This window comes from Protomyctophum bolini (genome assembly GCF_963924005.1).
Source record: "Protomyctophum bolini genome assembly, chromosome: 4".
In the NCBI taxonomy this organism is placed as follows: Eukaryota; Metazoa; Chordata; class Actinopteri; order Myctophiformes; family Myctophidae; genus Protomyctophum; species Protomyctophum bolini.
In genome coordinates, this window is record NC_137865.1 from 19,077,286 (window position 1) to 19,089,785 (window position 12,500).

The following is a 12,500-nucleotide window of genomic DNA, read 5'->3' on the forward strand; positions in this document are numbered from 1 at the left end:
ATAAAATAAAACAGAATAACACTAGTCAATCAATTACAAAAAAATAATATAGTATATATATAGTATAGTAATAATAGTAATAATTAACATAATGAAAAGCAGACCCAATACATTAACTTGTGCAAAAAGACATATAATCAGTCCAATGACCAGTCAGAAACTATTCATGTGAGCACATATCCTCTGTTAAACACATTACCATCAGTTTCGCAAAGACTTCCACATGTTTGAGAAGACACACTGTCCTAATGAGTTCATTGCACGTGATGGGAGCAATACAAGCACCATTTGATGAAGCCTGTGTAGTTCCTCTACCAGAGTTTTGGTGACTTTACAACCAGTCCAGAAAGCAGAGGTGAAAAATGATTATCTAAAGAAGGGGAGATCAACTTGGAAAGGGAGGGAGGCAGGCAGAAAGTCAGACGGACAGAGAAAGAGAGACGAGAGGAAAAGGCGAGCGTTATTAAAGTCTCAGGGGCGACTGGCGGAACCGACACCAACCAAGACGACAGCAGCGGTATCTTGGAGGGCTCCATTACACACAGCCGATACCAAAGACACCTTAACACACAATGAGGCTTGTCTGTCTGTCAAGAGGCTGCCAAACAGCACATAAAAGACCCTGCTCTGAGGAGATAGCAAGGGGGCTAGGAGAGGGAGAGGGAGAGGAGAGGGAGAGGAGAGGAGAGGAGAGGAGAGGAGAGGAGAGGAGAGGAGAGGAGAGGAGAGGAGAGGAGAGGAGGGACACCCACAGTACCCAGGTTCAGACAGTGACACAGTACGCCTCTAACTGCCTATTAGCCAGCCTGAGGTTTCACACTGGACAGCGAGCAGAGAACAGCAAATGACTGCACCACACACACACACACACACACACACACACACACACACACACACACACACACGTGTGAAGGTGGTATAGTAGAAATGTAATGGTAGCATGATGGCTCTAGCTGCCTGTCAGGTTGCCTTTCTTTTCCACCCTCGGCCTCCAGCGCTTAGATAATGCAGGGAAATTATAACCAGGCTGATGGAAAACTGCAGTGCTTTGTTAGTTTCCAACACCCCCCCCCCTTCCCCCATAAATAAATAGGCTCTTATTTGAACTACCCTAAATTCACTTGAAGAGATCGTAGGCACGCACGCACGCACGCATGCACGCACTCACACCTCTTCCAGTTGTGTGTTTAATAGAGATTGGGGTGGGGGTACATCATTTCAATGTGAAATGTTTGTTCTAAAAATCCATCACAGATTTGCATGAACACCTCGCTGAACACTCGACTCGTTTTCTCGTTCTCACAGTTTTTTGCCATCACGGCTATCATGGTAATTGCAACTTTGTTTTGCTAAATGAATACTTAGTATTTTTTTTAGTTTTAACGGTATAGCCCACTCTGAATATCTGGCACTGGTTCTCAAAGTTGGGCTCAAACAGTTTTGTAAAAATCTTGACAAATCTTCTCTTCTGGGGGGTCCCTGCCTGGCACAACATCTTTTCAGATTGGGGGTGGGGGGTCTTGAGAACCACTGAACTAGACCACTTAACACCCACACACAGGACCCATACACAGGACCCATACACAGGACACAGGACACACACACACACACACACACACACACACACACACACACACACACACACACAGGACACACACACAGGACGTTTACTGACATTAAGTCTACTGTTCCAGGAGCATCTGGCTAACATGCCTGGTGTCCCAGTGTCTTAGTGTTCGCCGAAAGGCACAGGTTGGAAAATAGCAAAAACTGTAGCATCAACAATCAAACAATAATATAAAGGAAAACAAAGACCATTCTCTACTACAAAGAGATATATAATTCAAACCCTGTTAAATTGAGTGTAAGTGGCAGAGTCTGCCGTCTCTCTCTCTCTCTCTCTCTCTCTAGCCATGGTAACTGTGGCCAGCACAGACAGTGAGTGCGTGCTGGGGGAACTATAGCGGAGCTGCAGGGGGAACTATAGCGGAGTGCAGGGGGAACGAGAAGAACCAGAGACGGAACGGAAATGTTCCAGGATGAGGGCTAAAGCCTTGGTGTTATAACCTGTTAGTTGCTGCTGTGATGTGTATTTTGGGGGAAAGGGAAGTGGTATCTAGTTACTGCAGTTCAGTTGAGGGTTAAGTGATAGAGCAGGGAACAGACGACATGCATTAACTATTTTCAGTATGAGTTGTATGACATATTGACAAAGTATATGCATAGCATTGTTGATGGTTATGGCTGTTCCATGGGGCTTTCACAATAGTGGTTTAGTTTTATCGTCAAAAGTAAAGAAATCACCAAAAAGGGTTCTATTCCTTGCAAACCGGACCTTTTCAATTTGTCAAACCAAATTCATGCTCCGTTGTACAACGATGTCACACAAAAATAGCACTCTAGAAGCTCACAGCACGTCTGCGTAGATGTGCCGCGCTGTGAGCTTGCAGGTTGGCTATTTTTGGCTGGCGAGGCCATCCATCGTATGGCGGAAGTCTAAATCCGCCTTCATTGTGTCTCATTGTTTATTTTGAGAGTCATCAGAGACGTGAGCTCAGAGAACTGCATTAAGTCAAGTCAAGTCAAGTAGAACTTTATTTTGTCCCCGGAGGGGCGGTTGGTTTTGCAGCGGCAAAAAAACGGTACTATTAAGGGTCTTTTTTATGACAGGAGATGGGGTGCGTTGAGGCAGTTGGAATGAAATTTGGGAATAGTTTTTGTCCATTGAGGTGCTCATGAAACTGGAGCAGTGTTTCTTTCTTTTTTCCCCCTCTCTTTCTCTATCGTTGGAGTCATTGCTAGTTATCTGGTCTGCCTGGGAAAGAAATGCCCCTCTCTGGACCCCTCGAAATCAAGGGGATATCCTTTTCTCATTAAAGGTTCATATATATATATATATATATATATATATATATATATATATATATATATATATATATATATCAGTGCCTCTGCAATGCATGTTGGACCGTCTGCATTATTAACTCACATCCACCCAAAGCCCCCCCAGATGAGGCCAAGAACGCTCTGCTCCGGAGCGGAGGACTTTTACGTTGGGTTTTATTTTTCATGGCATAATTGTTTCCACATTTTGCTCTTGTATGGCAGAACGGCCGTGGCTCCATGTCTCTAACAACCTACAGTATATCCGTGGAGGGAGCCAGGAAGCATCCCCTCTCCTCCTCACTGCACCCCCACCCCCCCCAACCACCCGGCCTCCGCCTGGCCCTGGCCTCCACGCCTCCCATCCCTTCACCCCCCCCCCCCCCCGTGACATTAGACTCTGTGATTGCAGCTCTCACCATTGGTTATCAATCATCAATCACGCCGCAGCGAGGCTCCACGTCGGCGAGCACTAAAGGTCCGCTGACATTTGAAGGGGAGTCAGAAGGATACGAGGCGCCGCGTCGACCTCGTATCCTGAATGGAGGATGAAGACAGATTTATAGTTGGTCACTCATGCCAGGGACCCTCATAGGAGAAGGTCTTCACGGTTCTAGCAGTGATTCTCCACCATTTTAATATCAAGGACCCCCAGTGTGACACGCATTAGGCCTCGGGCCCCCATTTAATGGCATTTCCATCTCTGGGACCTGGGAATTTATATTGTAAAATCACTGTTAATTTAACTCTGAGAGCATACATTTGTACACTCTCTGAGTTACAGACCCATAAGAGTCCATTTGGTTCCTAACTATCTATCATTTATCTGGGGACGCCCTGGAACTCTCTCAAGGACCCCTGGGGGTCCCCCCTTTGAAAACCACTGCAATATATAGAGTATAATGATGCGTGGTTGCCTATAGTATAATAATGTGTCTCTGTCTGTCTGTCTGTCCGCAGGGCTCCAGAGATTATCCTGGGCCTGCCGTTCTGCGAGGCCATTGACATGTGGTCCCTGGGCTGTGTGATAGCCGAACTGTTCCTGGGCTGGCCCCTGTACCCTGGGGCCTCAGAGTTCGACCAGGTGAGTGTCAGTGGACTGTGTGTGTGTGTGTGTGTGTGTGTGTGTGTGTGTGTGTGTGTGTGTGTGTGTGTGTGTGTGTGTGTGTGTGTGTGTGTGTGTGTGTGTGTGTGTGTGCGTGTGTGCGTGTGCGTGCCTGTGTGCGTGCATTTGGGGCGGAATACGGGACATCTCCAATCACGCAGACAGCCCCTGATGATTCAAGTGCAGCCTCCCTGTTTATACAAACAGATGCCACCGTGCCGCACGTCCAATTAGCGGAGCCCCAGCACTCTCGAGCAACACACCACTGTGTGTGTGTGTGTGTGTGTGTGTGTGTGTGTGTGTGTGCCTCTGTCAGTCAGTCACGTGACTCTCTGTGGGGAAGCCATCCCCAGAAAGTAGCGCTCCGTCACTAGAACAAGACCCCCTCATTTCATGCCCATCTCAAATCAATAGTCTCTCAGACTATGTGGAGCGGGTCATGTTTTGGGCGGTATGAATATTTCACCACATGATAAGCTCAGCGTATGGATGTCAGCATCCAGACTTTCAAACTGCCAAAAAAGTACAGCCTGCTGCAATCCCTCCCCCTTATATTATTAACTTTTTCCCCCTGCTTTCACCCAGATCTGGGGCTATGTTGTAATGTAGCTCAGTCTATATTTATTAGAGCCAGACGGACCGCTATTTTTGAATTTTCTATTTTTCAAAACCCTAATCGGATCTAATTGGTTACAATTGATTTAGCACTTTGTTTATAAAAGTGTATAATTGTACATCTTTAATGTACGTATGATGAATGATGTATGTATGATGAATTATAAATGGTGGCTTTTGTATTAAATGTACCCAGTCTACACACTGACCTTTATCTGGTGCAAACGTTGCTTTTGTACTATAATATATCGTGGCTATACGAGCAGTGTGGCCCTCTTTCTTTTTCTTCTCTTTCAAATGCTTCTAAATCAGTAGTTCTAAATCAGTAGTTCTCACACTTTATGCCTTCTAAATCAGTAGTTCTCACACTTTATGCCTTCTAAATCAGTAGTTCTCACACTTTATGCCTTCTAAATCAGTAGTTCTCACACTTTATGCCTTCTAAATCAGTAGTTCTCACACTTTATGCCTTCTAAATCAGTAGTTCTCACACTTTATGCCTTCTAAATCAGTAGTTCTCACACTTTCAAGATGTTCAAAATATGTTCAATGTTCAAAATAGCAGCGCGGCACAAAGTGACGTGCTGTGAGCTTGTACATCTTGCTATTTTTAAATAGTGAAGGCAAAAATCTTAAAATCACAGATGCTTTCCTGGTTAAAGTGCTTTTTTGTGCAAAAATCTGTATTTGGTTGACTCTATCTCGTTTGTCTGGGTCTAATGTGTTGTTTTTTTTCCATGCCTGTCAGTGATGTGGCTGGAAATGAATGTTGCACATTGGCGTGTTCAATGAATTATACATGTTTTCTATTTGTGTTCCTTCAGATCCGGTACATCTCCCAGACGCAGGGCCTGCCTGCAGAGTATCTCCTGAGTGCAGGATCAAAGACCACCAGGTTCTTCAACAGGGACCCAGACTCTACCTATCCGCTCTGGAGACTCAAGGTAGTGGTGGGTGACCGGACATACTCTTATGTACTGTATTCTGGAGACTCAAGGTAGTGGTGGGGGACCGGACATACTCTTATGTACTGTATTCTGGAGACTCAAGGTAGTGGTGGGTGACCGGACATACTCTTATGTACTGTATTCACGTCACGGCCGACCATCTGACAAGATTATGTGCCAGGGATTTGTGTTAAAATGTTTGGAAAAGAAAAGAAAACACGATCTACGACGTGCTGTGTGACGTCACCATGCACTAGACTCTAGTGCATGGTTGTTGTGTTTCACTCTAGTGACTAGAGTGAACCATGTGGCTCACCGGAACGTTTCCCCATGGCTACATCAAAAGGACAGGACAAAGATTTCAGCTCCAGCAGAAGCTTTTTTTCCGAACTGGAGCCGGCATCAATATTCCAGCACCTCTGGCTGTTCTACCTCGGTGTGAGGCATCGACACAGTCCCGGCACCGGGCTATAAACAAAGCGAGGGGCTAATGAGAACAAAATGGATCTATGTGAGAGGATTTGGCAAATGTAAGCGCGGCATGAAAAATCCACCTCAGAGGGGGGACCCCCCCCACTCTCCCCACCCACCCACTGCACCCTTATGTAGGCCACTCAATAAGTGGGCGACTCACTCCCTTTTCCCCTTTTTGTCTGTCGTTATCTTTTGATCAAACTTTTTCCCCGCTTTAACAAAATTAATCGACACACCGCGTCGGGTTTTTGCCTGTATGGCAGTTGTTGGGGCTTAAGGGACAGTCTTGGGGTCCTTGAGGGGGGGTTCCAGGGGGTCCCCGGGTCAATGATTTATAGTTAATCAAATAGACTTTTGTAGGTCTCTAAGTCTGAGAGTATACAAAATTTGTTCTGAGAGTATAGACATTTAATGTCTATACTCTCAGAATTAAATTAACAGAGGATTTTACTGTAATGCATACATTGGGAGTACATAGATGAAATGGAAATAATCAAGTGAGGGGCTCTATGGCCTAATGTATATCACAGTGCAGGGGGTCCCTGAAACAAAAGAAAATTGTTTGGATCGTGGCGTGCAATTCGTATGACTGTGTCCGTTCGCTGCCTCATGGATCACCTCTTTAGACAAAAAAGCAGCAATGTCTTTATTTTGTGTCCACACCAAATGACTCACAGCCCAAAATACCACGTTGACAGCCATTGATGTTCCCCAAGTCCTAACGTTGGCCTTCAAAAGTGAGCGAACACATCTGCTGCCCTGCGGTGTCACACAGCTGCCCAGGAGCTTATTGATGTTGTCGGCTGAAAGGCTCATAAGATCACTTTTGATTATTTCCATGTCTTCTTTTTTTTCTTTTCTTTTTTTGCTGGAGGGGGTGTGGAGGGGGGGGGGGGGGGGGGGGGTTGTCTGAGAGAAGAATTGCGCCGTCCTACAGTGAGCGGTTGAACCTCTTTCAAATATTGTGTCCCTATTTTGGAGTTGTCCATTATAGGTAAAAAATACCAGGAAAAAAGTATTTTAGGTTTAATTGGATTTGAGCCTTGTTGTTGACATCATCCACATTTGGCATGGGACTGTTACCATAGCACCACTGTCCCCCTCCACAGTCATGTGGTTCTATGAGCTGCCCGGAGGAAGTCACACTGTCAGTGTCATGACATGAATGTACATATTGTTTTAACAGTGAGTTCACTATCTAGGACCACACCAACCAATGAGGACATTTAACAGATTTTATTAACGAAAGATGCATGACACGATGAAGGAACGAACGATGAACAGAACGAAGATGACCCGCGACGGGCCGTCTGGCCATCCAGCTGGACATCCAGCTGGACATGGGGTAGTTTAAGCCGAGGTGGGGAGGCTTCGGGAATCCGCCGTACTCCCAGCAACTCCCCTCGCCAGATTTGCATGGCAGAATGAAATGTTGTCCAGCAGGGGGAGTGGGTTTACCCAGGCTACAACTAACCCCCCTTAGGGACCTGTTAGGAGATGTTAGAGGGAGTAGGATGAGAATTAGGGTGGGGGGGATGACGAAAGCGAGAACAGAGGGAGAACCGTGGGTTTGTATGCAGGTGGAGGTGACCCAATTGGAGGTGGCTTGATAGGAGGTGGAAGTAGCTGCATGCGTTGGAGGTGTGGTCCTGCTATGAGCTCCATGAAGTATGCATGGTGGTGGGATTTGAAAGGAACATCTGCTCTTTTTTCTCCATCTTGCGTGAAGCGCAAGCTGGTCTTAATTCAGTCGCTGTGGTAGTAGTGAGTTTATCATCACTTTCTCATTACTTTCTCCTCATTTGCTGTCCTTTAAGCCAGTGGTTTTCAACCAGTGGTCCGAAAAAAACATCTCGAAAAAGAAGTCTACACATAATTAGAGAATGTAGAACAATTGTTATTTTGATCAATGTTTGCCTGATATCTCTCCTAATGGTACCAACATCAATACAGCATGGAATTGTGGACAGAATTCTATCCAACTATAACAAAACAGTCTCTAGTTTTTGGTCTGTGAGACCAACATAAATAATGGGCCTTGATATGAAAAGGGTTGAAAACCACTGCTTTAAGCCAATGGGATCGAGTCCGCAATGCCTTCCCATGCTCTGAACGGCTGTGTTGCGTCATCTCTGCACTGCTGAGTGGCTGAATCAGTCACACGTTCACCCCAACGTCCTCTCAGGCCATGGCATCACAGCTGCTGGCCGCTACATAAAGAGGGACCAGGGAAATCAGTTGGTTCAATAATGTAAAGATGTTTTATGTGATTGATGAATGGCCCACAGGACACATTTTACAGAGAGCACCCTCCTCCATCTGGCCACGTTGTCAGCGGTCTGTCTGATCATGCAATAGCCTAGTTCAATTATTAGATAATTTACAAACTATGCAGCTGCAATGATTGGCGCTTGGGTCGGGATTATATTACGTAAAGATTAATGGATGAATAAAAATGAAATTCACTATGTCTCTGAAATAGTGTTCAAAGTACATGAATGTGTTGGTGTGTTGGGTTGTTTGTGCCTGTAAGAGTGCATGCATAAATCCACTAGTGAGCTTTAGTGAAAGGCACCATCATTTTACTCTTGTTTTCTCTCCTTCTTCTCCCAACAGACTCAAGAGGACCACGAGGGCGAGACGGGGATCAAATCCAAGGAGGCTCGCAAGTACATCTTCAACTGCTTGGATGACATGGCACAGGTACTATACACTACTACTACGGTGTACAATAGTGGTTGACTGATAAAAGTTTTCATTGAAACTCTGTCAAAAACAACTACTACTGTTCCAAAATAACAATTAGGCGAGAGACTTAGCATACAGAAGAATCTGCACACGCATGTGATGAGCAGTGTAAACCTCCAGTTTAAATAGCTGGTATGAAGATGGAATGAGTGTGTGATTGGATGAAGTGAATCATGTGAATGAGAACGTGATGCTGAGGCGGCCCAATGAACAGCCACTGGCAGCTACACTGAGTTTCCTGAATGAAATTTCTCTGCGCATGTCTGTGACTGGCACGACACTCATTTGAACCCTTCATCGGGCTGAACGTAAAGATCCACTGGTATTGAAGACATAACACAATCCACATGAATCCACACAATTATCATGTTGTCATAGTGAAGAGTAGACCTATAAATGTTACTACCGGAGGAGGCTGGGGAGGTGGAGGGAGTTTGATCACTGACATGCTGTCATTGTGGCAGCAGCGAGAGATGTTGAGCATGCATGAGAGAATGTCACTCTGCTTAAATAGTTTGAACTATTAGGATGGTACAGTATCTGTACAGTAAGTTGATTGATTGATTGAATGAACACTTTAATAACAGGTTTGTTAACAGTCCAGATAGTACAATCAAAGGTTATGCTAATGTGATGGTAGAGTGTAGGAACATGTGGCTTAAGGTGTGGCACCTGCCTGAACTATACCGCAATGCTCCATTGTTTCCTGCAGATGGTGGAAGTGACAATTAAGGGGGGACGCTGACCGCATGGACAATGTCAAGGGCTGATTATTCCCTATATACTTTGATGACTGGAGTCCCCCATGGCTCTATAATATGTAATCTAGTACTTCCATCTACACCAAACCAGCTCTTATTCGACAGCTCTTATTCCCCCCCCCCGTGCTCAGTGCACTTCCCGTGTTGCACTAGCCCTTCATGATGATTAGACCCCTTCGCTATCGCGTCGGGGTCTAATCACCCTGTCAGGGTTTATTTCTCAACAATGACCTGTGATTATCCCTTGCATACCAGATTCTGTACAGGCCCGATTGATCATCCAGCCAATATATGACATGTGTTTGTTGTGTCTGTTTGTGTAGAACACAAGCATCCTACAACCTTCCACAGCAGGGTAATAATAACGGGAGTTATTTTCATGTACAGCCTACTACTGTAGGCTCGGCTTGTGCCTTTTATCCTCCTGGTTGTGATTCCTCTGCTCAAGCTCTGCTCAAGCTCCCTGACAAGCTCAATCAATCGCATCTCAAGGATTATCTTTCAGACAGTTTGAAATCTGGTCCAATAATAACATGCAACCCCGAGTACGTTCCCCAGAGGCAGTATGTACATATGTACACCGTAGACTCGCTCTGTATGCAATTCTACCAGGAGTGAAAATGAAAGCAGCTGTTGACTGGAAGCTCTCCTCGGCTCCGCTGCTGCTGCTGCTGTCTTCGTTTGGTTTGAACCGCCGGCTAATAACTTGCAGGCAGACATTTGAGCTGAACATGTGGTCAGCTGGGTGACCGTGTTTGATGTGTACAGTTTGCTTTCTAATTTAAGCGTGATCTAGTGTGGTGGCCGCGTCCTAACTCGTTGCATCTGTCGCTGTACATAAGCGTGAAGTGCATGAACACGGAACCCACACACCACACACGCACGCATGAATATAAAATGAGCAACATATATCTTTTATGGTTTGGCGATGAATTGGATCTGCTTTTTAGGTACTCTGATCAAGCGCATCAGTCCCAAACGTTGGTTTCTATTCTACTCTGCATCCAAATAAATAATCGGCACTTTGGCTATCAGTGTGTGCGGCCACTCTTTTGTCTTTTTAAGACTTAATTCTTAACAAGATAATAGCACACACAGTGCCTTTATGTACAGCACTTGAGTAAATGCACTTGGTTACCTTCCAGGTACCCACTCCCCCCCCCCCCCCCCCCCCCACACACACACACACACACACATGCACGCACGCGTCACGTCACATTCCAGAAGATTCTATCCAGTCATGCGGGGCTACTCTGCGGGGTCAGACTATTGTTCTGTCAGACAGACGTGGGTCTGGTCTGGCCTCTAGCTTCCTGCTGTCACAGTAAGACACCTGTGGCAATGTGGTTTTTTTACCCACTGAAATAAATACAAGGAACATCTCATGCAACCCAACCAATCGACCCGTTTACAAAAATCCCATATCCATCTTGTCTGCTGCTCCCAGCCGGCCCTGAACTCATTTCACACCACGCTGGGAAGGTTCACATTCTGCTACGACATTTGCGTTAGACATGCTTGACGGGAGTTGATAGCGAGGCCAATGTTTTGTTCGCCGTCCCAAAATGCACTGCTGGCTTCTGTTCTGTGTAGTCATTGTCCTCTGATAATGACTTAGGACTGGGCGAAGTATCCATATCGTGATATGAGACTAGATATTGTCTGGGGTTTTAATTGAGCCTGATTTTATACTTGATACTTTTTAGGAAAGAAATGACAAAAATGTGAAAAACAATTCGTTTTTTCCTTTATTAAAACAAAGAAGGAACATATACTAGATATTTGGCACATTTTGTCAAAAATATAAGGATATTTCATTTTGTCCATATTGTCGCCGCCCAATGTTTAGCTCACTTTCTCACTGCCGCTGACAGTGATGGACGCTCCTATTCTCTGGTGGTGGTCATTGTCCTTGATGTTATCTCTGATAATGACCTGCCAAGAGAGATAAGACAGAGAAGAAAAGCAGGTGAAATATGTCTGTGAGAACATGGCTGATGTCTGATGCATAAACAACAAGCCTCAAGGTGGTGCAGACGACCGCCTTCAACAGTTCATGCTGACCAGTACAGAGTGTTGTGTTCTGTCCTATAGCACGGGGAGTTTGAGTCCTTTGTTAACTTCAAGTCCTCCAGAAAGAGCTGGCTGGATAACAGCTGGACATAATTATACTGTAAGCATCAATTAGTTGAGTTGTAACAGGTTCCTTTTGGACTATATTCACATTGTTCTTTGTTGTTTTACATGTCTATCACTCTCCCCCAAACATATGGCACTCAAATGACCACAATAGAAATACGCTGTCAAGTATTATTTTTTGTGTGTTTTATTCTTTTGATAGATAAGTAAAATTGCAATTAACACAGCCGAGTTTATTTTAATTAGCAAACTGACATTTTTATATTGACGTTATATTATGATTCAAATCTTAGTGTTTTGCCAATTATTGGAGGGCTGAGAACACTGGTTGAGAACCACTACTTCAAATGACTACACTGCTGGACTGTGGACTTTATAAAACAAACACTGCAGGAAACTGGCCTCTATCTAATGTGGGAAGGAAACCTGGGCTGTTTTGCCCCCGGTCTCTGAAGAATCAAGGCCACATAGTACATACAAGTCGGTATTGTGGACATGTGTCTCCCTGTGTATAATGGATGACATGGCTGAAGGCTCCGGGGGAGAGATGGTGGGGCCGGTTGCCAGGGAGAGATAATGAAGCTCCTCTACTCCGTCGTGGGAAATGAGAGGGGGAGTTTGAGTGCCCAGTGTGGATGTGATTTGAGCAGATCAGAGAGGGAACGCACAGTTAATGCGAGACCCTGCTATAGAGGTCTGCTCTATGGATGGAGGGTGGGCAGGGGAGGAGCCGACTGGAAACAAATTAATTCTGAATTCTGATCTACGCTCAAGCCTCACTAGCTGTGTGAGAACTGTTGATAGGAGACCGCCCAAGATCTCACCTCA

General features: G+C 45.2%; 1 protein-coding gene across 6 annotated transcripts in view; it reads left to right on the forward strand.

Moving 5' to 3' along the window:
- hipk2 (homeodomain interacting protein kinase 2) overlaps positions 1-12,500 on the forward strand; it is a 120,724-nt gene that overhangs the window by 75,680 nt on the left and 32,544 nt on the right. For 4 of the 6 annotated variants that reach the window (XM_080761366.1, XM_080761367.1, XM_080761369.1 and 1 more), the window contains exons 4-6: positions 3,844-3,967; positions 5,428-5,553; positions 8,641-8,727. In XM_080761366.1, coding sequence (XP_080617492.1) covers positions 3,844-3,967; positions 5,428-5,553; positions 8,641-8,727 — 337 coding nt within the window. The remainder of the gene's footprint in view (positions 1-3,843; positions 3,968-5,427; positions 5,554-8,640; positions 8,728-12,500) is intronic. The other 2 variants (XM_080761371.1, XM_080761368.1) reach the window with 1 other exon arrangement.